This window comes from Peromyscus maniculatus, chromosome 12, assembly GCF_049852395.1.
Source record: "Peromyscus maniculatus bairdii isolate BWxNUB_F1_BW_parent chromosome 12, HU_Pman_BW_mat_3.1, whole genome shotgun sequence".
NCBI classification, from domain to species: domain Eukaryota; kingdom Metazoa; phylum Chordata; class Mammalia; order Rodentia; family Cricetidae; genus Peromyscus; species Peromyscus maniculatus.
Genome location: NC_134863.1, coordinates 17,852,153 through 17,876,476, shown reverse-complemented (window position 1 = coordinate 17,876,476; position 24,324 = coordinate 17,852,153). Strand labels below are relative to the sequence as shown.

Here is a 24,324-nt window from a genome sequence, read left to right as displayed (position 1 = left end):
AAGAAAAGTGAGTGCAGATGTCTGCCAAAACCACATTCAGGAATGCTCATGGCAACATTATTTATAACAGGCAAATACTGGAAACAAATCCATTATCACTACTAAAATGGAGTTTGCGAGCATGTTCATGCACCAATGTGTAATAACAAAATTCCCAGCCTAAACTACATAAGCTATATAGCTACATGCAACTATGCGGGTGTGTCTTAAACTTCACAATATGAGAGAAAGAAGCTGGACAGGAGTGATAAAGAGACAGTTGTTCAAAAACTGATCAACTCTGTTTGAAACAGGATAGTTGTTACCCCAGGAACCAAGAGAGTAAGGGCTGGAGAGCAGGATCCAAACTTTGTGGAGAGATTGTCTCTTCTTTGACCCTTGATGGTTAACCTTGATTGAAAACTGCACCAGACTGAGAAGCACCAAGGGCATCATGAGGCCCGCCTCTGGCTGTGCCTATGAGGACTTTTCCAGAGCAGATTTATCAGGAGGGAAACCCTACCCCAAACCTGGATAGGCTTGTTGTAGAGGTGAGAATGAAGAAAGTCCGGTAGTACACTTGTCCTGATTCTGGCTTCTTGGACCTGAGCTACTCTGTCCCAGCAGGCTTTCCAAACAAGTTTGGACTGAAACTGAAAATCACAATGAACCCTTCCTGAATTTAGATGTTTTCAGATACTCTGTCGCAGCAATAAAGAAGTGCCTGATACAGTATACGTCTGACTGCACAGGGAAATTCACACTGTGACTATGTAGCCACTGAGTATTCTTTTGTGCATACACTTCAACAGTAACATTATTGGAAAAACTAATGACAAGTTTGTAAATAGAAAACATTTGAGGTCTCTGATGAAGCCTCTCCTAACCAAAGCACAATAATTTGGGAAATAAAATAATTAGAATGGATTCAATCAAAGAAACTCTGGGTCCCCAATGATATTTTAAAATGCATAGCACTGAAAACCTGTACACGTCATTTTTAGCAGACAAAGGGACACACCTTCTTTGTGTCCCCATGTGACTCTGACGTAAGTATAGGCAAACTTCACTGTACAAGTATCCCCATTTGGATGATGAGATGTTGTTAGGGGCATGTCCCTGAGGACGTGTCCCTAGGGATGTGTCTCTGACATCTACATCTTGTCCTGGATTCTCCCTTTTATTTTTTGCTTTGTGATCAGGATGATGGCTCTCTGCTCTGACATGCCTTCCCTAGGAGGATGGACTAACATCTCTAAAATACTGAGCAACACCAAAATAAAAAATGCCTCCCTTGTTAAGCTTTCCTCGAGTATTTGGATATAATGAAAATAATACTAACACAGCATTTAAATAAAACGTATTTTTGAATGTTTGAAGTTTACAACTTCTTATGATGCATATGTAAATGCATAATGGCAAAAGGCGAATTTCAATATATGTGGGAGGGGAGGTGAATCACATTGCAGTTTTACTCATCTTATCTTTTGTATTTTGGTGAGCAGCAACAGTTAAATTCTAGAATTCAGTATATTGACTGTTTTCATGCCTCAGCCTAAGAGCATCATGTGTGTGCACTTAGGTTTATGTTATCTTTTTTTTTCTTGGTATTTTGAGTGACCACTCCCATTACTTCATAACTAATATCTGTTTTGCATCTGCTACTATACAAGGAAACATTTTATGCTTAGTTTTGTGATGTTTCATTAAACTAGAGTGTACTAAGAATAAATGTTTCAAATAACTTTCAAAATCCCAAATATATTTTAATTACTGATACATTTCAATACTGATATATTTTTAAAAACATTTTAATTAATAAAAAAATTTCAAAATATAACCAGTCTCTGAAATAGTCTCATACAAATGAAATCTTTGAAATTGAAAACGATTTATAGTCTAGAGAACTATTTCATTTTCTTGTCTTCCCTTGGAAGAACTGTAAGATTCTTTTTAGACTATCTAAAGTGTAATAGATACTGTGACAAAATTAAAGTAGAAGAAGAAATACAAGGTTGAAGGCCTGGAAAGACTACTTAGTGGCTAAGAACACTTGCTGAGCATGAGGACCCGCGTTTGGATCCCCAACACTCAAGTAAGAGATTGGGAGTGGTGTCACAAGCCTGTATCCCCAGTGCTGGAGGGTTGTGGTATGAGGCAGAGATGGGAGGATTGATGAGGCTAGCTGGCTACCAGGCTCGGGCTCAGTGAGAGATCCTGTTTTAATGCAATGAGGTAGAGTAATGGAGGACACCTAATATCTTAGTTTCATTTTCTCATGGTGTGATAAAGCATCCCAACCAAAGCAACTTAAGAAGTTTATTAGAGAGTTTATTTGGCTCCAAATTCTAGGCTGCAGTTCATTACTATAGGAAAATTAAGGGTGTAGGAACATGGAGTAGGTAGTCACATACCATCCATAGTCAAGAGCAGAGGCCAATTAATTAGTGCGTGTGTGCTTAAACTCACCTTGCTTTCTCATCTCCTTTACAGTCCAGGAACCCCTGCTGAGGGAATGGTGTCACCCACAGTGAGTGGTCTTCCCATCTCAATTAACATATCAAGATAACCCTCAACAGATATGCCAACAGGCCAACCTACTCTACACTGTCCCTCCTTGAGACTCTCTTCCCATATGAGTCTAATTTGTGTCAAGTTGAGAATTAACACTATTACAACTGACATCTTCCTCTGGCCTCTGAACACACCTATATACATGGTCACACAGGCATACACCCAAAACACTCCCAACTAACACTCAAAATTAAAAGCAAGTTAGAGAAAAAAAGCATAAAAGGTTTGGAAATGCGTAGAATAATATTCACATTACGACTATGTAGATTTTTATGTGTCCGCCACAACATTAATGACATCTGTGAGGTAGGAGAATCCAGCTGTTCTTAGTAGTAAGGTTAGATTATAATTACCCCAGAAGCCAGCATTAAGAGGATACTCTGTGACATCTCCATGAATTCATCAAACACAGTCATGTTCCAACATTTCATTTTCATATTACTCTTAGTTTTCTGAGTTAGAAGCGCTTGTTTGGGGTGTCCAGAAACTCACAACTTCCTTTTTCTTTTCCCAAAGAATTAAATTTTAGTTTGTTTGACAGTTTTTAAGGTGGTATAAGAGTATTCACATTATCTGTTTGAATGAGAAGAAATTGGGAAAATTGATATTAAATTTTCTAGCCTTTTAAAGAACTTTATGATTTAAAAAATTTAATATATCATGTTGTAAATATGCATACATCTCATTAAGAACCTTCACTGACTCCTTTAAGTGTTTATATTATTCTTTTTTATCTTTCTCAAAACAAAGTTCATATATTTTATGAGGAATTTCTTCTGTAGATCAGAGGGACAGCTTGAGAATATTAAAATCAATACGTATTTTCCACATTTTGTTGCATACTGGATATTTAGCGGCTGGACTCTAAGCATCTGGCGATGAGTGGGCATCTTCACTGGTGAATTCTAATGTGGTGCATATTGGATGTTCAATCCATATGTGAATGACTTCCTGGTCAAGCCATTATACAACAGAACATAATTTGGCAATGTACAGGCAGATTTGGGGTGCTACGAAAATTATCCTCTTGCATTAGTGAGGAGAAATCGCCCTTGACTCCAACGTCAATTTAGCATTTGCCATTGACATTTAGAGTGTGGAAGGGAAGCTCCCATCAGCAGCTCCCACTGGAGGCTAGTACATGAGGCTGGTATTTTCTGCTTCCATTTTAATAATATTTGAATATGTTAGATTCTGATATACAAGTTTAAATTTAGAACAATAACCTTCCTTTGAGTTATTGACGAATTCCCTGAGAATATAAAAATTGTGCTTTGAGTCAGGAACAGCTAAGAGCTCCTCGATCCTTTCAAAATTAGAACCTTGGACCTGTTTAAAATTGCCTTGTGTTTCTGAAGCATCATTTCACTTTAATATCACCACGTCATAATCTTCAAAAGCAATAAAGATATCTGAAACATATTTCTACATTCTACCAGCCTTAACTCAAAATACAGTGTGCCTGTGGGGGAACAGTAGTGAGATTCATAGGAGATGTGACAGCAGAATCAAATATTTTGATTGACCCAGAAATTAATGAGTTGAATTTGAAATGTTAACAAAATGCTCCAAGATTGATCAGTTACTTTTATTAACTTGAACACATTGATTGATTAATTAAACAACAACATAAAGCACAGATTGACATTTGGCCGATTTTACACCCTGGTGTCTACAGCATACATTTTCGCTGTCTCTGTCCGAGGAGCCATGTAGGACTTGGCCATGGAAGCACCTGCAGTAGAATAGCGCTTCCTCATGGCATAAGGATAGTTCCTCTCGGGTCCAACATCTGTTTCAAATAGAGAAATGCAGAAAAATAAAAATAAGTATGACCCAGTTACTTTTCAAAAATAAAAAACTAGAGTCATTTTATATGCTATTCTCCAAAACAGACCAGGACACACATGCATAGACACATGCTTGTGTACACACTAGACACACAGACACATACACACTCATGCATGCACACACATATGCATATATACACACACATTCAAACACACAGACACATATACATATGCACACACACTCACACACATGCACATATATACTCTCTCTTTTACACACACACACACACACACATACACGAATCTCAGTTGAAATCATGTAGGAATCCTAAATCTCAGATGAAGTTCTGAGTATTTCAAACTGAAGTTATTTTTATATCAAAAACGTGGCTGAATAATTTCCTTTGTTTTATGATGAAGAGATCTAGGTGTTTCAGGTAGATTTTTAGAAAACTAATATCATATATTAAGTTCCTTACCCCCCCCCCCCCAAAAAAAAGTTGGCCCTCAGGCAAGCTCTCCATTTAACCCTAAACATAAATTTAATTGATTTAGTGAGATTAGATACATAACAATGATCATTATACATAAACTACTGGGGCATGTTTGGATACTAGACAGAGTTGCAACTCTGGGTTTCCTTGGCCACTAATATCTACTACTAGAAATAGACCTTGAATACTACAACTCAGTTGTCTTTGAACAACCGAAACCATGAAGGGTATCAGGGCCATTTGGTCTGATGAGATGTGTTTCTTTTAGATTGGGAAAGACAACCGTAAAAGAGTAGCTCTTACTCTGCTTTGTCCTTACCTTTAAAGAGGTACAAACAGCAGGTGAGGAGACCTCCAGCTAAAAAGCAACCCAACGACCCAGCCATTCCAAGCCAGCAGGACCAGCCAAATTTATATTGGATCCCAAGAAATATATTGTGTATAATCAGAGAAGAACGCTCGACATAAACATCCACAGCATACCACACAGAACCAATGATTCCAGGGGCACCTGAAAGAGACATGGGTGAGGGTAGGGTTCAGGAATAATGCAGAGCATTCTTCAGACTTAAGTCATAAGGACCTGCTTATTGTTTGAAATGCATGGTGTCATCTGAAGCAGTGATATTGCTACTGTGATTAATGAACAACTGAAGTTTGGACAGCTTCTGCTGTTGCCTTTCAGTGTCCCTCTTCACAAAACAAATGAGCTAAAATCAAAAACTCTGAGGGCAGCTTATGTTGGAGAGGATGTAGAGTAAGGGGAACACTTCTCCACTGCTGGTAGGAGTGCAAACTTGTATAGCTACTTTGGAAAGCGGTATGGTAACTTCTCAGAAAATTGGGAATCAATTTACCTCAAGACCCAAGGGATCCTCAATCATACCACAAGAACACTTGCTCAACTATGTTCATAGCAGCATTATTCATAATAGCCAGAACTGGAAACAACCTAGATGTGCCCCCCGCCCCCGACTGAAGAATGGATAAAAAAAAAGTGGTACATTTATTTACACTGAAATGAAATAACACAGTTCTCATCTGTTTGTGTAACTCTAAAATGATTGTTATGATTCTTTTTAAAAGTTTCCCATTTTCCCAGTTATTTTTGTTTAGCCATGTATCACTTAACAGAGAAATTTGTGTGGTGGCATGCTATATACATGAGCTACATGTCATGCCTATGTGCACACACACACTTACATGTATACAAAAATATCACAGCTCATCGCTTCCAAGGCCACAGTGAACAAAACAATTTTAAATTGAGGTCAATATCAGGAGAAGATAATGCAGTGAAGAAATGCAATAACCATGAGTGACAGAAGTCTGCTGTAACAGGGTATGATGCTTTACAGAAAACATTTTTTTTAAAGTGGAAGGAGCACACTATAAAATAATGATAAAAATATACTAACTATATCAGCAGTTAGCATACTGTGTATTATCGTCAAGTAGCATGTGCTATAGTTGTGTATGTTCATCTGTGCCAACATTGCCACAAATATATGAGAATGCCTTATGCTAGGATGATATGACAGTTACTGCATTCCCAGGGAAAATGAATTATTAGTTCCATTATGCTCTCATGAGGATCCCATCATATATATGTCTTGTCCCTCAACAAAATGCTTTATGTGGCTCATGAGCATTTCATAAATGAAAATATTTAAAACAAAATTTGAAAACAGGAAACAAAAATAATACAGAACATGTTTTCATTCTATGATAATTTTCTTCTTTTTAAAATTTCAGTTTTTTTGAGACAGGATTTCTCTACACAGCCTTCACTATCCTAGAACTCACCATGTACATTAGGCTGGCCTCAAACTCACAGAAATCCACCTGCCTCTGAGAGCTGGGATTAAGGGTGTGTACCACCACACTCTAGGCCTTCTATGTTAATTTTCAATTGAAAGTACATTCTGTTAAAAAAAATTCTGCTTCCAAGACTCTTGTCTGAAGCTCTTCTGGGTACCTGGTCAACACCTTCATGTAAACTGTGCTGTCTCAGACACACAGTCAACACCCACATGTAATCATGTTGTCCAAGATATGCAATCAACACTCACATGTAACCATGCTATTCCAAATGAAACACAGCCAACACCCACATGTAATCATGCTATCCCAGATACACAGTTAACACTCTCATATTAACTGTGATGTCACAGATACACAGTCAAGACCCACGGATAACCTTGCTGTGCTACATGGTTTTATATCAATTTTACATAAGCTAAAAAAGGAGGGAACCTCAAGTATGAAAATGCCTCCATAAGTTCTGATAGTGGGACGTCTTCTTAATTAGTGATTGATGGGGGAGGAGTCAGCCTATGGTGGGTGGTGCCATCTCTGGACTGACAGTCCTGGGTTCTATAAGAAAGCAGGCTGTGCAAACCATGATGAGAAAGCCAGTAAGCCGCACCCCTCTACGGCCTCTACATCAGTTCTTACCTCCAGGTTCCAGCTCTGTTTGGGCTTCTGTCCTGACTTCCTTCCATGATGGACTATGATATGGAAGTATGAGCCAAATAAGCCTTTTCCTCCCCATCTTGCTTTTGGTCATGGTGTTTCAGCATAACAATAGTAACCCTAACTAGGATTCATGCTGTTCCAGATTCAGAGTCAACGCTCACATATAAACTGGGCTATTCCAGATACGGTCAACATCCACAGGTACAGCGGGCTATCTCAGATATGCAGCCAATACCCACATGTAAACTATATCTAATGCCATTCAGTTCATCATGCTGGGGGCAGAGGGGGAGATAAACACATCCCATGTTAAAAAATAAAACTCTTTCTTTTCTAGTCATCGCTGTTGCATATTCCACACCATGTCAAAACGGGTCAAGAAATCACATCCCTTTTCCATTCTGACTAAAGCCCACAGATTAGCCCCTTGAACAACTGACTGGTTTGAAATGATAGCACAGGGGTCCACTATTCCAACTACAAACTGTGTATCAAAGGCCAGACCTAAAAGAGAAAGGCGACAAGTGGGAGGCAAGGCAATGAGTTGAAACGGGTGTTTTGAAAAATGTTTGCCCCCTGAAAAACTCATGTCTTCCCTCCCGGAGAATTGCCAATATCTATTTTAGATATTATTTGGGTTTATGATTCTAATTGTTCATCCAAGCAATAAAAAAAAAAATCTGTGTGTGTAGCAGACCAATTTGGGACAATGCTTTCGATCCTTAGTTATCTTGGGCCATTTAATTTGACTGCATTTATTGTAATATCTGCAAGGATTTTTTTAAGTGACTTGACTTTTTGTTTTATTGTTTTATGAAAAACAGAGTATCTAGTGAAACCTTAATTTTTTTTCTAAAACAAATGGGTATATATAAGAGGGGTACACGGTGAGGAGGCAGGTCATGGATACGTGCCTTAAATGAGAAGTGATAGATTCCAGTAGCACAGCCCGAGAATGATCAGGGACTCACAGTCTCTGAACATCACAAACCAAACCAGTCAGTACCTGCAATAAGTAGTGTGGTGCCAGCAACAAAGCAGAGGCGGACTTTAATGTGTGGCTCGCCAGGCAGGAACTTCACACAGTCGAGCCCCAGGAGCAGGGTGACAAATCCAAAGCCAGCAAGAATGTCCGCTGTAATCATCAGTGCCCGGGTTGCCACCAGCTTCACTGGAAGAAGAGGAGACATGGTAACTCCCACAAGAACATCACAGAACAGGAGATTAGACACAGCAACAGCAGGCCACACCCAGAATTCAGAACTCATACTTATATAGGCTTCAGTATGAGCGCCTGTAATTTCTCACGAAATTCAAAACTATCACGAAGCAACTGCTGTGGTGGGATCAAAACTCTGACTGACAGTTACACAGACTTCTACATAAGAAGGGCTGGGATATGGCTCAGAGACAGAACACTGTACTAGCACGCAGGAGACCTTGTGTTTCCTCCTAAATACTAAAAAGAAAGGAAATTATTTCCCAAATAGAGTATGAACTACTGTTACCTTACCTGGATCATAGAAAAGATTAATGCATTTATTCCTTTCATTACATACTAATTATATTTTATGCATAATAATCTGGAACCTCCCTGTCTTTAAATATTTTTTCCAGTGAGGAAATAAAATTCTGGCTTATGTTTGTGGAAACAGCCAATTTTCCCTGTTTAAAATTTTAAGATGTGTGTGATACACCTGTAGAAGAAAAAGAAAATCAGCGTACCTGGGGTGATATTTTATTTGTGCTCTAATAAGTAAAGCTTGCCTGGAGATCAGAGGAAAAAGTCAGCCATAATAAGTAAACACAGAAGTCAGGCAATAGTAGCACACTTTGGGATGCAGGGATGCACACTTGGGATGCAGGGATGTGTCTGGATCTCTGTGAGTTCAAGGCCACACTGGGGAACAGAGCCAAGTGTGGTGACACATGCCTTTAGTCCCAGCACCAACCATAGAGGTCTGGAGGGCTATACAGACAGACAGGAAGTGACAGAGCTGGGCAGGTAGGGGAAGTGATGTAGCTGGGCTGAGACAGCCAATGAGAGAACAGAACAGTAAGGAATATAGGCGTGGATATACAGCAAGTCACATTCTCTTTAGAAGCTGTGGAGTTGGTGAGGTGAGGTTAGCTGTGGCTTCCCCTATTTCCCTGATCTCTCAGGTTTTCACCCCATATTGGGCTCCATGTTTTTTTATTTATTAAGACCATTTAGCAATTCGTCTACATGCACAAAATTTCCTCTTACCTTATCAGCAGGTGAGTATACTCTATACATGTCCATATATTTTTATTATGATGATTCTTACTAACAGTCAACATGACAGGATCTGGAATTGCCTAGGAGACAAGCCTCCAGACACGTGACTGAGGGATTACTTTGTCTGTAGGCCTGTCTACAAAGGATTCATCAGTGAGGTTAACTGAGATGGAAAATACCCATCTTGAAAGTGTACAGCACTGTTTCCTAGGTTTGAGTCATGGGCTATGTGAGAAGGATAAAATGAATAGACCTCAAGTGTTCACTTTTCTCTGCATCCCAATTGTGAGTTTAATGGGACCAGCTACCTCAAGTCCCTATTACATTGACTTCCCTGCCTCAAAACCAAAAGAAAGTTTAAGAATATTAAGCTTTGTGAGCTAGATTGTTTTACTTTCCTTTATTTCAACACACCTTCTTGATTATCTCTGGCATAGAAGAGTGGGCCCCCTACTGAGAAAACTTTGCCCCACCCAAGACCATTAATGCCAATAGGATGAGATAGTCTGATTTCATCCATATCTACATGGGCACTAGTTTCCTCTTCCTCCAGAGACTCTCCATGGTCTGTTCCATACAGAGGGTCTTTGTGAAACTCTAGGATTTGAGCCCATGGTCAGCCTGGTTCCAGGAGGGCAGACCTACAAGCAAAATGTTCAGGCTAGCTATGGAAGAATTTCATTTGGAGGGGGTTGAGTTCTGGCTACCAGAACAGGGTTTGCTTTCTTACCTGGGGTTGCTCAAACTATTTTTGTGAAGAAAAGCCCCACAGGACAAATGTCCATCTGGAGCCACACACCCTAGGTATACAGGGAAAATTGTAGGAGTTATCGAACTCCATTCTATGAATTTAGGATAAAATAAGGAGAAATCTTTACTCCTCATAGATAACATCCTAACCAATAGAATATAGAGATGTCATTTTTCCAGAACACATCTTTATCATCACTGTCTTTAAACATATGACAATATTTAAATAAAAGTGAAAGGTCTTCAACTTATGAAAACTTAAGCAAGAACAAAGGACAGACATGAGATAGCACAAGCAAAGCATTAAAAGTAGCATATTAAAATATCAACATTTATTTTCCTCAAGAAAGGTTCTAGGTCTTCTTCTACCACTCTATGTACCAACATTTAAAGGTTCTAATTCTTGATTGTCTTCCCAGACCCACAAGATGACTCATCAGATAAAGGGGTTTGTTTCCCAGCCTGAAGACCTGACTTCAATCCCTGAAACCCAAAAAGAAGGAATGAACTAACTCTCTGACCTTCACAACTGCACCACGGCACGTCCATGCCCCCACCCCACCGCCATAAATAAGTAAATAAATAAATGAATAAACAAACAACATGGTAAATAAATAATTAAGAAAATAAATAAATATGTTTGCCTTGATGGCTTTGTCTACACATTGCATTTTTAGAATAGTCTGAAAGCTTGGTCATTCCTATTCATTAAATCATGTTGGTTAGTGTGTGTGTGTGTGTGTGTGTGTGTGTGTGTGTGTGTGTGTGTGTGTGTGTGTCTGTCTGTCTGTCTGTCTGTCTGTCTGTGTCTGTGTCTGTGTCTGTGTGTCTGTGTGTGTCTGGTCTGTGTAGATAGAACTAACTGAATATAGGGAGGAAATGGGGGAGTCTTAAAACTTTTTTAAGCTCATCCTGAGTGAGGTAACCCAGATTCAGAAAGACAACCATGGTATGTACTTACTCACAAGTGGATATTAGATGTAAAGCAAAAGATAATCAGACTACAACCCACAGCTCCAGAGAAGCTAGGAAACAAAGAAAACTCTTATAGGGATGCCTGGTTTGCCCTGGGAAGGGGAAATAGATGAGATTTCTATGAATAAACTGTGGATGGGGGGTGGGCAATAGAGGGGAGAGAATGGGGGATGAGAACATGAAGGAATGGGATGGTCTAGCTGGGACAGAGTTGGAGAGCAATGAAAGAGATATCTTGATAGAGGGAGACATTATAGGGTAAGGGAGAAATCTGGTGCTAGGGAAATTCCCAGAAATCCACAAGGATGACCCCAGATTAGACTATTAGCAATAGTGGAGAGGGTGCCTGAACTGGCCTACACTGGTAATCAGATTGGTGAATACCCTAACTGTCATCATAGAGCCTTCATCCAGTAACTTATGAAAGCAGATGCAGAGATCCACAGCCAAGCACCAGGCCAAGCTCCTGGAGTCCAGTCGAAAGGAGGGAACAGGGATTCTATGAGCAAAGGGCATCAGGATCACGATGGGGAAATCTATGGAGACAACTGAACCAAGCTTGTAGGAACTCATGAACTTTAGACTGACAGCTGTGGAGCCTGCATGGGACTGGACTAGGCCCTCTGCATATGGGAGACAGTTGTGTAGCTTGGTCTGTTTGAGGGGCCCTTGGCAGTAGGATCAAGATCGATCCCTCGTTCATGAGCTGGCTGTCTGGAGCCCACTACCTATGGCGGGATGCCTTGCTCAGCCTTGATGCAGCAGGGAGGGGCTTAGTCCTGCTTCAACTGAATGTACCAGGCTTTACTGACTCCCCATGGGAGGCTTTACCCTTTTGGAGGGTAGGTGAGAGCAGGGGAGGGTAGGTGAGGGGAGTGGGGGAGGGGTGAGAGGGAAGATCTGTGGTTGGTATGTAAAATGAATAAAAAAATTTTAATTAAAAATCCAAAAAAATCTTTTCTAAACAAAAATTTAATAAAAAAGCTTTACAAATTATGGTAAAAAATATTTCAGACACCTAACTCCAAAAATAGAAATGAAGATTTTTTTTTAATATTGCTCTGTTTAAGTGTTTTGTTTTGTTTTTCTGGACTAAAACAGATGTCTGGGGGAAAAGAGCATTATACAGGACCCACTTTTCATTTATCTTTTCATGGGGCACTACCACCCATCATTGGCTTTGAAAGGTACTAATAGCACTTGCCTTTAGTAGCAGGACTGGTATTGCTGGGCATGGTTCGAAGTTCTAAGCAAATAAATCAATGCCTCAGAGAAGGATTGAGGCCATCAACAAGGGATTGTTAATTTAAAGATTGCTTTATTTATAAGAACATGGCCTTGGAAATATCAAGGTAGGATTTAGAGCTAAAAGAAAGTAAGATGAAAGAATCGACTCCAACACCGAGGGTGACGATCCCTCACATTTACTGATGTTCTCATGTCCTGATTCAATATCCCTTCTCTCTCTCTCTCTCTCTCTCTCTCTCTCTCTCTCTCTCTCTCTCTCTCTCTCTCTATCTCTATCTCTATCTCTATCTCTATCTCTATCTCTATCTCTATCTCTATCTCTATCTCTATCTCTATCTCTATCTATCTGGCACTCATGTCCTGATCTGATACTCTATCTTAGCATCTCTCTCTCTGCATCTGATACTCTATCTTAGCAAAGCTTCAATTGGGAAAAGAAAACCCAGGAAATTTCCCGCTTGAGCTAAGTCATAGTTGTAACACATCTATGAATGCTATTCATCTACCTTGTCAGTTCTAATGATAAAATCACAACACCCAAAGGGTAATTTTTGAATTAATTATTGAAATATTTACTATAATCCCACTGTATATAAGGCATTGTGTCAGGTCCCTTGTCACATAGATGAGACAATATTTTTACTATAAAAGGATTTACAAAATCAAGGGGAAAGGTGAAATATGATAAACATGGTTCAATTCACATTTCAAAAAATGATATCAATTTCTAATCACCAATATTTCAAATTAAAGCATCAATACCATACAGCAATAAACATAAACAAATAGAAATTTGAGCTCAGTATCCCTTGGCACACCCTTTTTGGCAAAAAGGAAGGTTTGCAGCGTACGTACAGGGGTGTTCTGCATATATGGAGTCATACTCGTCACAGGTTCGTATCCCATCGAAAGCATTGGTGACACACTCCCACCAGAGGCCTCGGCATTTTGTGCTCACCTGGAGGTGGGAAAAGACACTGTGTGAAACAACTCGTGAAGCCCACTTCATTTCTTCTTGGTCAAATGGAAACTCTGCTATCATTTTTGCCAGCAAAGTACAGTGGTTACAGGCATGATTAGAATTCTATTTGTATAAAGCAATGCACATTAGAATTAGTTTCCCTTAAACAATGACAATTAAAGGCTTTTCTAAGCCAAGAAATGAATTTACTTCCTGACTGGAGGGGGCATGTGGAGAAATAAGTCATGGCTGAAAGGGATGAAACCAGAACTAAATATATTCTTCTGTCTTTGAGTCATGCTTTAACATAAAGACAATCCATTTCACTTCCATGCCCTAACATTTACTCATAAATAAATCTATAAAACAATAGATGGTAATGGTAATGTCTCAAGTCTATCAGCAATGCACATTAATTCATCTTCATTACAGACATTGACTTTCATGAAGAAAGATGCTGTTTTATATGAGGTTCATAAATTTAAAATTAGCAAAGAAAACCAATAAAGGAAAAAGGCAGCAATAAATGACTGAGAATCTCTGATCATCTTCCTGCCTGCTATACTGACATATTACAAATGTTGAAGCTATGACATGAATATAAAAGAACCAAGAAGTGATCTAATGTAATTTGACAGGCGTCAACCACTTTTACTTGGGATTAGCCTGCAGATGACAATGTCCACTTAGAGCTAAACGGTCCCCGCACCGTGAGTCTTCTAATCCTTTATTGGTGGACTAGAAGTCACCATAAACTTTTTAAAAACAGTGGTAAACATCTCAGCAGACAGCCGTTTCAAGTGTTCTTGACAGAGTCATGAATATGGAGCAGAGACAATATGATTGTTTCTTCAGCCTCCATAACATACCCTATTACCTTGGAAATCTAAAGCTAGCCTAGAAAACTTTTAGCGTTACTCTGGAAAGTCCCACTCTACACCCCATTCCCAAAGAATAAATAACACAGTAGGGTGGGGAAGCAGCCACAAAGGGAAAGGTGCTGAAATGGTACCCATAGGAGGGAGAGGACAGACAAACATTTTTCAAAAAAGAAAATCACATTAACATGAGCATAGTAATATAGCAACTCTGAAACTCTCGCCCATGTTCTGCTTGGGGCCTGATAAAACTCTACGGATACTCTCATTATTGCTTTTTGTGTAAACTACTTGTAACTGGTAATGATTAACGATCATATTGAGTCTATACTTTAAAGCATCTGCTATTGAAGTATATTATCATGTCATTTGTTTCTTAAATAGCATGAATGAGATATTATCATCCGTTCACAAATAGGGAAATGGAGGCATGGGAAAAGGAAAATACTGTAACAGCACAGTCATTAATAATGCAGGAGAGAAAACTCCAAGTGAACCATAGGTGTGTGTGTGTGTGTGTGTGTGTGTGTGTGTGTGTGTGTTCCCAAGCTTTGCTTGTGGTGTGCTTACAACCCATTTAAAAAAATCTATTTCAAGCTAAGGTATCCAGGACTTGGTACTTGAGTGTTGGAAGACAGCCTTTGGTGAAGTGGCCCTAACATGATTCTCATGCCAAGGCTCTCATTCTTCAAATCACCACTTTGGCAGGCTGTCCCTCCGGTAATGCTGTAGATTTTATGGACGATTATCTGACCTAGAGAAACACAGAGGTCAAGGCTCATAGGAAGAAAACCCATCTGGTGCAACCTGACACGATGATTTCTAAAAGAAAGATATGCACATATACACGTACATGAGCATGAGCTTGAAACACAGACTGACACTTTTAATAGCTTTGTTGTAACTTTGGGCAAGATCTTCCACTTTTTTTTAAATTTCAATTTCCTCACCTGTATACAGGAGATAATAATAGGGTGATTAAAAGTATTAAAAATCACTAATACATAGAATAAATTATTAGCTCAAATGAAAATGCTAACACATTTTTAAACACCATGAATTAAGTAATTAAATTATATAGAGTTTCACTAAAAATGATGACAGAAGAAAGTTAGACAAAACAGGATGAGTGACAGCCTTCTAAAAGGTTCAACTAGTCGATGACCATGGCCCTGTTTGCAGATACGATCGACTGAAAGGCCTGAAAGAAGATATGGCGTTGGGTTGTAATGATGGATCCTGAACTAATGGATAATGGTGTCCTTATCATATGTCCACAAATGAAAGGTACACAGGCAGAGGAAGAGAAGCAGGCCACAGAGGAGGCCACAGGAACACGGCAGTGATGGGAGTCACATCAGAGTCCCAAGTCACGGACAACTCAGAGCCACTAGAATCTGGAAAGATCCAGAGCAAGTCTCCCTGGAGCATCAGAGGCAACAAATGAAGCCTTGCAAAGATCTTGATTTTAAAGTTTGGGCCTTCAGCACTATGAGAGAATGATTCCCTTAAGGTCATTTATGATGGCTGCCTCAGGAAACTGATACAGTTAGGGTACACACTGACACACTAGCCTAGGAAGGAAAGCAGGCCTTGGTAGTCCGTGTCCTCAGTCTCTCATCTCACAGATTCAGTTTATCCTAACTTGAATGGTACACTATGGATATGAAGGCATTGCTCCGTGATCAAACAGTGAATTTTTACATTTTCCTACCGTCTAAATCATCCAAGAAAACATTCATGCTGCAATATACATGATCACTCCTGCTGCACATGATGTAACCCACACAATCCTTAATAATAAGGGTATTCAGCTATAATCCAGTACCGGTGTCAATTTCAAGGCTATTGATTATTTACCTGCCATGACCATATTTCGAAAAGCAATGAGGTCATTAGAGGAAACAAGGAATCCAATTCCATTAGGTATTAATGCTCGGGGGCATACTGTTAAATCGCTTGGTATTCACACTCAGCTAAGATACGTGAGAATAGTGGCTGTAATTAACTAAACTTGTGTGTTAATACAGCACTTACTGCAGACGCCCTTAAAGGTGCCTTTGTGCACAAAAGACAAGGTTAAAAGATTTTTATGTTATCATTTTAGGAAAGCCCTCCTGCTACAGTCTATCACTTTCAGCCAGCCTCACCGGCTGCGATAAAACGGCTTATTTAACTGTTTTACAAGGTAAGTCAACGGAAATTCTCGAAAGCCTTAAAATAAGGTTCTTTAAAGGCTAACTAGTGCTTAAATAGTGTGGCTAACCTTTCTTAAAGGGCAAAAACTATAAAATTGGAACTAATCATTTTAATCTCACAGGGTCATTTGAAATAGGAAATTCGAATTTTGAGCTTGCTCCTTTTAACATGCACTCGGTGTGTTTATAAATAACACAGGCACCAATGCTGAAGGGATTTTTGCTTCAGTGACGTCGTCATTGCTCCCAAGAGTGAGATGGGGATCATTTCCCACACAAGGAGATGAAGTGTTCCAAAGCATCAGGAAAGCAGAAGCCACAGCGCATCTCCCGACTGCTTGTCAATACTCCAAGTGGAGAGATGCCGCAGAGAGCCCAGACACCTGGCTTCCCTTGCTCGCGTGGGTAGCTTCGTCTCCTGGCCTCCTTGTGGATGGCAACATTTAGCATGAGTGGGTGGCTGCTTGCATCTAAGTTTGGTTGTTCTCATCATGTCCCTGCAAAGTCCATTTCACTCATACACAGTAGCTGCCTGGTTCCTCAGTACACTGAATGATTCACACTTGGTCTATACTAAAAATGATGTTCCTTGCTCTCAAATTTCTACCTGGAATTCAAGCCCCACCCCCTTCAAAGACATTCCTTCTTCTATAAGGCACCCCTCTATGCTCTTTCTAGCTGGAGTTTCTCTCTTCCTACTCTGTGATTCCCCAAGAATTTGTCTACGATGTCATGTTCTAATCTGTATCACTGAATGCTTGTCATGTTCTAATTGCCATGTCAACTAATGTTGGGAATACAGCAAAAGCAGGGCAGATGTGACTCCTTGTTTCAAGGATCCTGTTATTCCCCTTCTTGGTATATAACAGATGCTCAATAGATATTTACTGGAGAAAAAGTCTGTCAATTATTGTCAACCCACACAAATGCATATTAACTCTGCTCTGAGATCTGAAATGCAAAGTGGCCAATACTACACGATGCACATTTTGCCTCTTATATACGTATGCTCAGTTGTTAATTCATCTTTTTCTTTTGGTTTGATGCAACAGAGACTCAGTTCGTTAGCCCAAGCTATCCTGGAACTTGCAGCCATCCTTCTGTCTCAAACTCTTGAGTTCTGCAACTACAAAGATGGACCACCAGACCTGGCTTCATATGTGCTTTTTAAGCAAAATCAACAAACTGTAGCAGTTAAGTTCATGAGATGAAAAACTACATTCTAACTGGAGATTTACACTGACTTAGTGTTTCTCTAAAAACCTTTAGAAATCCTAACAGTATTGAGAATGTCGAAGAAGTTGTCCTCTAAAGATTCTGTCCTATGGCACAGGCTGCCAGACCCCTTCATGACTAAATGACTTGACCCCCACCCCAGAACCTATGAAAATACTTAGATTTTGATATAATTCTCTTGTTGCATACATTAGAATACTGTCTTAAAAATTTGCTGTGTCAGAGGTCACAAATTATATTTCAATAACAGTTAGGTTTTTCCCTTTCTATATAAAATTTTCTCTCTTTGAAGAACCAAGCAGAAAAGCCTCATCATTTAGGCCAAATCCACTTTTTCATCAGCCTCACTAAACAGCCACAGGGAATAGATCTTTAGTTCTTAAAAAACAAAATGTTCTTACTAAAATGATGGGGCAAATGCATGTATTAGTTCTTTAAATTGTAGCAAGGTATAAGACCCTGCTTTTAAAAATATGATTGTTTCGCCATATACATACTTCTTACTTAGGGTTCAATGTCAGTTTTTAAAGATCATCTTTTGGGGCCTGGAGAGGTTGCTTAGCAGTTAAAAGCACTGTCTGTTCTTCCAGAGGACCCAAGTTCAATTCCCATCACCCACAGGGCAGCTCACAACCATCTGTAACTCCAAGATCTGACACTCTCACACAGATATACATGCAGGTAAAACACCAATGCACATAAAATAAAAGTAAATAAATTATTTTTAATCATCTTTCATTCATTCCCTCAGCAATATGCTACATATTATAGCACATTCTCCCTGAGTTCATGTGTACAAATGCATCCTAAGCTCATGTGGACCTCAGTGCAGTAGGAAATCATAAACTGCATAGGAATTTATGCAGACTCAAATGTCTGCTAAAAGAACTTAAAATAAAACAGGAGGCAAACTGGTATATAAATAATCAGTGCACATATTATATATAATAATTTTAATACATACTTTATGTCTAGAAGAATTATAACATCAGTAAGGCAAATAGAAATCTCAGGAGAAAACCTGATTATGAGGTTGAAATAAATTCTAATGTGAACAACCTTCTTTTGAAGTAATAAAAATTTAATCATAACAGTGCTCAGAGTATAGCAATTCCCAGGAAATAATTAACAAAAAATTAACTGGAAATTGAATCATCCTACGCAAACATTTTTTTTCCTCCTTCTGGTAATGGAGAGACCAGCAACTTTCTTAAGAAAGTATTGTTTCTACTCCTGCAAGATAATAAATAACTACACATCCTGCAAGAGAGTTAGCATCATAATAATGTGATTAATCCTCCTAACCCTTGTTTATTGTAAGCATTCACTGGTAGACAGATAGCTTCTGCTATGGGACCCCATTGTCTGCCTTGCTCCTCAAGTTAAGCAATAATCAGTCATAAGTATAAAGCTGGGCAAATCACTGCCCAGAGAAACAAACAACATTCCTTTGAGAGGATCGATAGCAGAAATGAGGCCAGAACTTCATTCTTCAATCTCTCAGTTCAGAGAGCATTGCACAAAATGTCATCTCCTCCCCCAGAACAAAACAAAACAATGAACTATAAATTAATCATAATATATCTGACACTTATTGGCTGATCTGTGTTTACCTGGTGCTGTGGTAAATACTTTGTAATGCACAGGCTCATTTAACCCTCACAAGAAGCTATGTCAGAGGAGTTACCTTTCTCCTTATAGGGGAGATGAATGAAATTTAACCCGGGCACCTCTGACATTGGGTCTAGTCTATATACTTCCCCACTGACAAACTGTTTCTGCCGCCATGCTAAGCTAAGCCAGGGGAAAAAATTATGGTGTTGCGGAGAGCATGCTCCATAACTTCAGTATAGAAATTCATATTTCCATTTGACCACTGGGTAAGTGATCCCATAATCCTGCCAGCCACCCCAAGTTGGTAAGGTGGATTTCAACCTAGGCTTCTTTCTCCCCATTACCTTCTTTAGCACAGGCAGTCAATCACCAACCCTACCCATCTGAAACACAGTTTCCCACACCTTTCCACATCTTTCTACACTTACTACCATTATTGTTCAGACAACTTCTGTTTTCCTCCTTAATTATGCAAACATTCTCTAAATGGTCTCTTTATAGCTTGTTTTGCCCCCTTGAAACATCCACCAGGAGCAGCCAGAAAGGCTGATATTTTTAAAAGACATGTATGTATTTGCCTACAGTGAGGCACTCTTGCCTATGGGGATCAGACCTATATTTTGCATAAGACTTTAAACCTTTGATTACCTAACCCCATAATTTCCTGTCTACATCAGAAAATATGGACAATACCACAAACACTACCTCGCCTATAGCTCTGTGCATTCCCGATGTTTAGTTCAAACACTCTCTCCTCTGGTTCATTCACTTGCTTTTGCAGCCCTACTTTAGAGGAAACTTCTCAGAAGACTCCTCTGAGCATCCAAAGCAGAGCATAATGTTCACTCACGGTTGCTCATCCTCAAGCATAGCACTTGACACACCGAACTGGAACTGTGTGTTCACCAATTCATGTCCCCCACTACACTGAGAATCACCCTCAGATGCTTCAGAGTGCACAACCCGAATAACCAGGGAGCCACTCCAGTGACAGCCCTACCGTAGATGCTCAGGAATGTTTGTGGGGCAAGAGGAGATAGAATGAACATAAAGAGGAAAGAAGAGAAGGAAATGAGAAGGATAAAAAACAAAGGAAAGGAGATGAGGAAAAGAGGAAGGAGGGAGAAAGAAGTCACAGGATGTGGGTGAGATGTTGAAGACCAGGGTGTGGTAAGGTAGGGATGAGAAATAAGTATATGGAATAGAGTGAAGCGAGAGAATATTCACACTAAATTTCTAATGGAGGTTCTGTTGTTGATGTTATTGCTGTTTTTCCTAAGGAAGCTCTTCGTATCTTTGGTCCCTTAATAACTAACCATTGCTCAGGGGTTGCAGACAGTCAGGGCATCCAGATGCTAAAGAGAACGGTGACAAAAGGGACCACTGAATTTAACTCCATCTTACATTGGAGGAAAGAAAACTGAAGACAAAGTGTGTGCTTTGCCTGAGAGAAGGCAGTTAATAGGAGCTAAGAGCTGAGTGACTGCAGGCTTGAAAAACCTCGGCCCCTTCTCTTCAGTACCCATCTCTTCCCAGGAACAATAGACTTAAGGTTATAGTGAGGGCAGGAGAGCATCTCAGCCCATTGTTTAGGGTCCTGCCCACTGTTCTTCCTGGGTGCTTTCTTTTGTCCTAATGTTTTTATTGAATACAAAGAATTTCACCCTTCAAGGCAGGTGCATTATAGTAAAACCAAAGAATATCTTTCCTTGTGCCTTTCTTTCTGCCTCTTGCTTTGAGTTATATTCTTTTACAAGGCCAGAGCTTTCCCTCATTCTATGTTTTTACCACACTGGCCTGTCATCCAAAGTCACCCAAATGGCAGCCCCTGCTGCCATTCCTACGCTTTGAAATCGCATCCTTTGGAGGCTTATGTTGAGAGCCTGTTCTTCCGCAAGACCCATTTAAATACGCCTAATGGGGAGGGACAGCTTGCTCATCTCTGCTCCGATGGTATTCTGCTCATTTACTCCTCAAATATGAACTGATCTGTGTCATTTGTTATAGTTCATGCTTATCTTTTTTTTCCACCTGCACTCAGCGTCCCTTCCTGAAAGGCAAGATGCATTCCGGCCTTATCGTTGCCTCTTTCAGTATCATGGGCACCGTGCTTCTTCCTGACATACAATTTATGTATTTGCCGAGTTGAACTGAACCATAGAACCAATTTTCCAACCCACATGTTTATACTAACAAGGCCATGAGCCAGAATACTTCCTCTGCTTCTTCAAATGGTTTTATCTACATATTTTTATTGCACTTACTTTCTTCCCCCCCAACAATTGTTTAAAGAAGGTAAAATGTTAGTGTGGACTAGTGGTGGTTAAGAAAAAGACAGAGAACAGCCTAAATGGGCCAATGATGATCAAGACCTTCTAACTTTTGCAGAAAATATCGAATTTTGTCCTGACCAATTAAAGAAATTATTGAAAGAGATTGATGTCTCTTTAAAAATATTGATAGATGGGGATCGTGAAAGAAGAGCAGAGGCTAGTACAGACAGGGTAGTTTCCATGTGTAGCCTCTATGGACAACACATTTCACTGAGAGGAAATGGAAAAGACGTTAAGAAATATCAGCTTTTCCAAGGTTAGGATTTACTTAAAGTGAATAATCTGGGCTGTTCATCTCATTCCTTTGAACTGGTGGATGTTCTTGTGCAATGTGGAGGGCAAATTGATTGACAAGCTATAGTGAAAGGGAGATGCTGTTTCCACGCCAGTGTTCCTGCCTCCCTCTCAGCAAGCCTGGCTCTTCTTCAGACTCTATTTCTCAATGGAGAAGGTTAACAACTTCCTCACTCAGAGCAACAAGACTTTCAAACTGCTTCAGAAAATATTTAATCAGTGGCTTTGGATGGGATTTTACATATTTTAAAAACATTTTTTAAAACTCAATTTAAAGTATACTCAAGTGCAACGTATTTTTCTATTGATCGCCAATGACTGGCAGCCTGAATAATGACAAACTAACAGTAGCAGAGTGTTAGATCTACACTTTGGCCTGAGCACTGTCCAAAGGGCATTTTCCCCCCTTCATTACTGCATCCCCGGACTCACTGCAAAGCAGACAACCCAGAGGACTTCAATTTTATAACAGTTTTTTGGAAACATCAACTCTCAGCAGTAAAGAGGCATTTATAACTTCATTGGTTTTGAAATGTCATGTAGAAATTGGAAGAAATTTACACACACACACACACACACACACACACACACACACACACACACACACAGAATGGCAAAGATTCCACGATGAAACAGGAAAAAAATGTGAGTTTCACTTCTAACTCCAGCTTAAGAGTCTAATAAACAGAATTCAAATAAAAACATGTCAGCTCCCCCCAGATCTTCCTTAAGCCTTCATAGATGTGACACCAGAGCATTGGGGAGTTTAGACCATTCCCCCAGGATACACAGAAAAGAAAAGATGGATTAACCTCTCCCTCTTCTGAGTTCCTCACTCCATAGTATTTGTCTGACCTGCATTTTTCTCAGTCCTACCAAGGAAAAATTTTGAAGATCTGAATTTTGTTCAGCTCTGCCTTGCTCATATCTCTACTTACTATACCACAGTAAAAACTTCTGAACCTTACTCTTTACAATTTTTTTTCAGTGAGAAAAAAAAAAATCAAATTCCCAAGGGTAAGTTCACCCAGTTATCTCACCCTAAGCGGTAGCAGCTGCAATGTAACCATGATTAAGAGTGGAGTTCTTAAGTCCACAGCTGTTCCTGAACGCTGAGAGGCACCGGGAAGACTTTTCCCCAAGTTTCCTCCTGCTTCAAGTAACTTGTCCCTGCGCTGCATCAACTTAGTGGGTTTAGACACCTTGAGCTCCTTTCCCAAAGAGCTGGGATTGCTTTCTCTCTTTCAGAAAGTCTTGCACAGAGTTCACTTGCTCAACACTTCAGATAATTAGCTTTGGAATGTCTCTCACAGGAGTCGGAAATCTGCTATCAAGGTTGGCACATTTATCTTAGAAAAAAAAGCTGGGACAGTGCTCGGCTTGGTATATAAAAAAGGGAGGGGTGGAGGATCCTGTGGCAGACATGATATAATTATACTTGTGAAAATTGCCCTTAGAAAAAATAGATGGATTATTTAATTACCTCATCTGTGAAATGGGACAACAGTACTTATGGCATAACCACTTAGTGTTAGGGTTTAAATAAGCTCACAATGTTAAGATTCATTAAGGATCAGTTTACCCTTGCTGGCTATCTTTGCTCACATTAATCCTACGAAACACACTGGTTTGGGTTTGGCAGCAAGGCTGACAGGAATTTTAGATCAAAACCGAGGTTACTGGCTTCTTACCTCTAGAGAGTCATCAGCATTCACCATCCAACAGTCTGTCCAGGTAGCCACAATCAAAAACCCGGTGGAGAAAAGGGCCAAGAAACAGGCAACATACTGAAGAAGATCCCTCATGGCAGCAAGCAACCCGCGAAGAGACACATGGGCAGATGCCAGCCCAGCTGGAATGCTATTGGCTTCTGATGCTATCGGCCTCTGATGCCGGTCCCTGGGGCCAAGAGTGCCCAGTCTCTTACTGTTCCTCACACCCCTCTTGCAGGCACCTTAAACGGCAGAAAGACTTGTACAAACAGGCTGTAATCGAGCGAGGGTCCTGGAGGTCACTATCCAGCTGCCAGGCTCCCAATCAGAAGCCAGGGCAGGGGAAGAACTGAGCACATTATGGTGCATGGGAGATGGAGCCCTGGCTGTGAGCTATTGGGAACGTATGGTCACAGAGGCCTGTGGCTGTGCCAAGATGGAGGACGGAGGAAGGATCCCCAGCAGGGCTGGAGCCTGTAAACTGATCTTTCTCAGGCCCTTAGGAGAGGGAGCTGTTCTCCTCCCCCTTGGAAGGTGGCTGTATGGTTGA

General features: G+C 40.0%; 1 protein-coding gene across 2 annotated transcripts; it reads right to left on the bottom strand.

The window, feature by feature from the left end:
- Positions 1-1,086: 1,086 nt before the first annotated feature.
- Cldn16 (claudin 16) lies at positions 1,087-24,324 on the bottom strand. Of its 2 annotated transcripts, XM_076548657.1 has the most exons (6): positions 23,754-24,324; positions 13,404-13,506; positions 8,322-8,486; positions 5,157-5,348; positions 4,237-4,345; positions 1,087-3,126 (listed from the first exon to the last, which is right to left on the bottom strand). In XM_076548657.1, exons 1-6 carry the CDS (start codon positions 23,865-23,867, stop codon positions 3,123-3,125), a joined length of 687 nt encoding a protein of 228 aa, XP_076404772.1. In that variant the 5' UTR covers positions 23,868-24,324; the 3' UTR covers positions 1,087-3,122. The 2 variants fall into 2 exon arrangements, with proteins under 2 accessions (XP_076404772.1, XP_006985150.1); XM_006985088.4 differs by having other exon boundaries at positions 1,087-4,345; positions 23,754-24,323.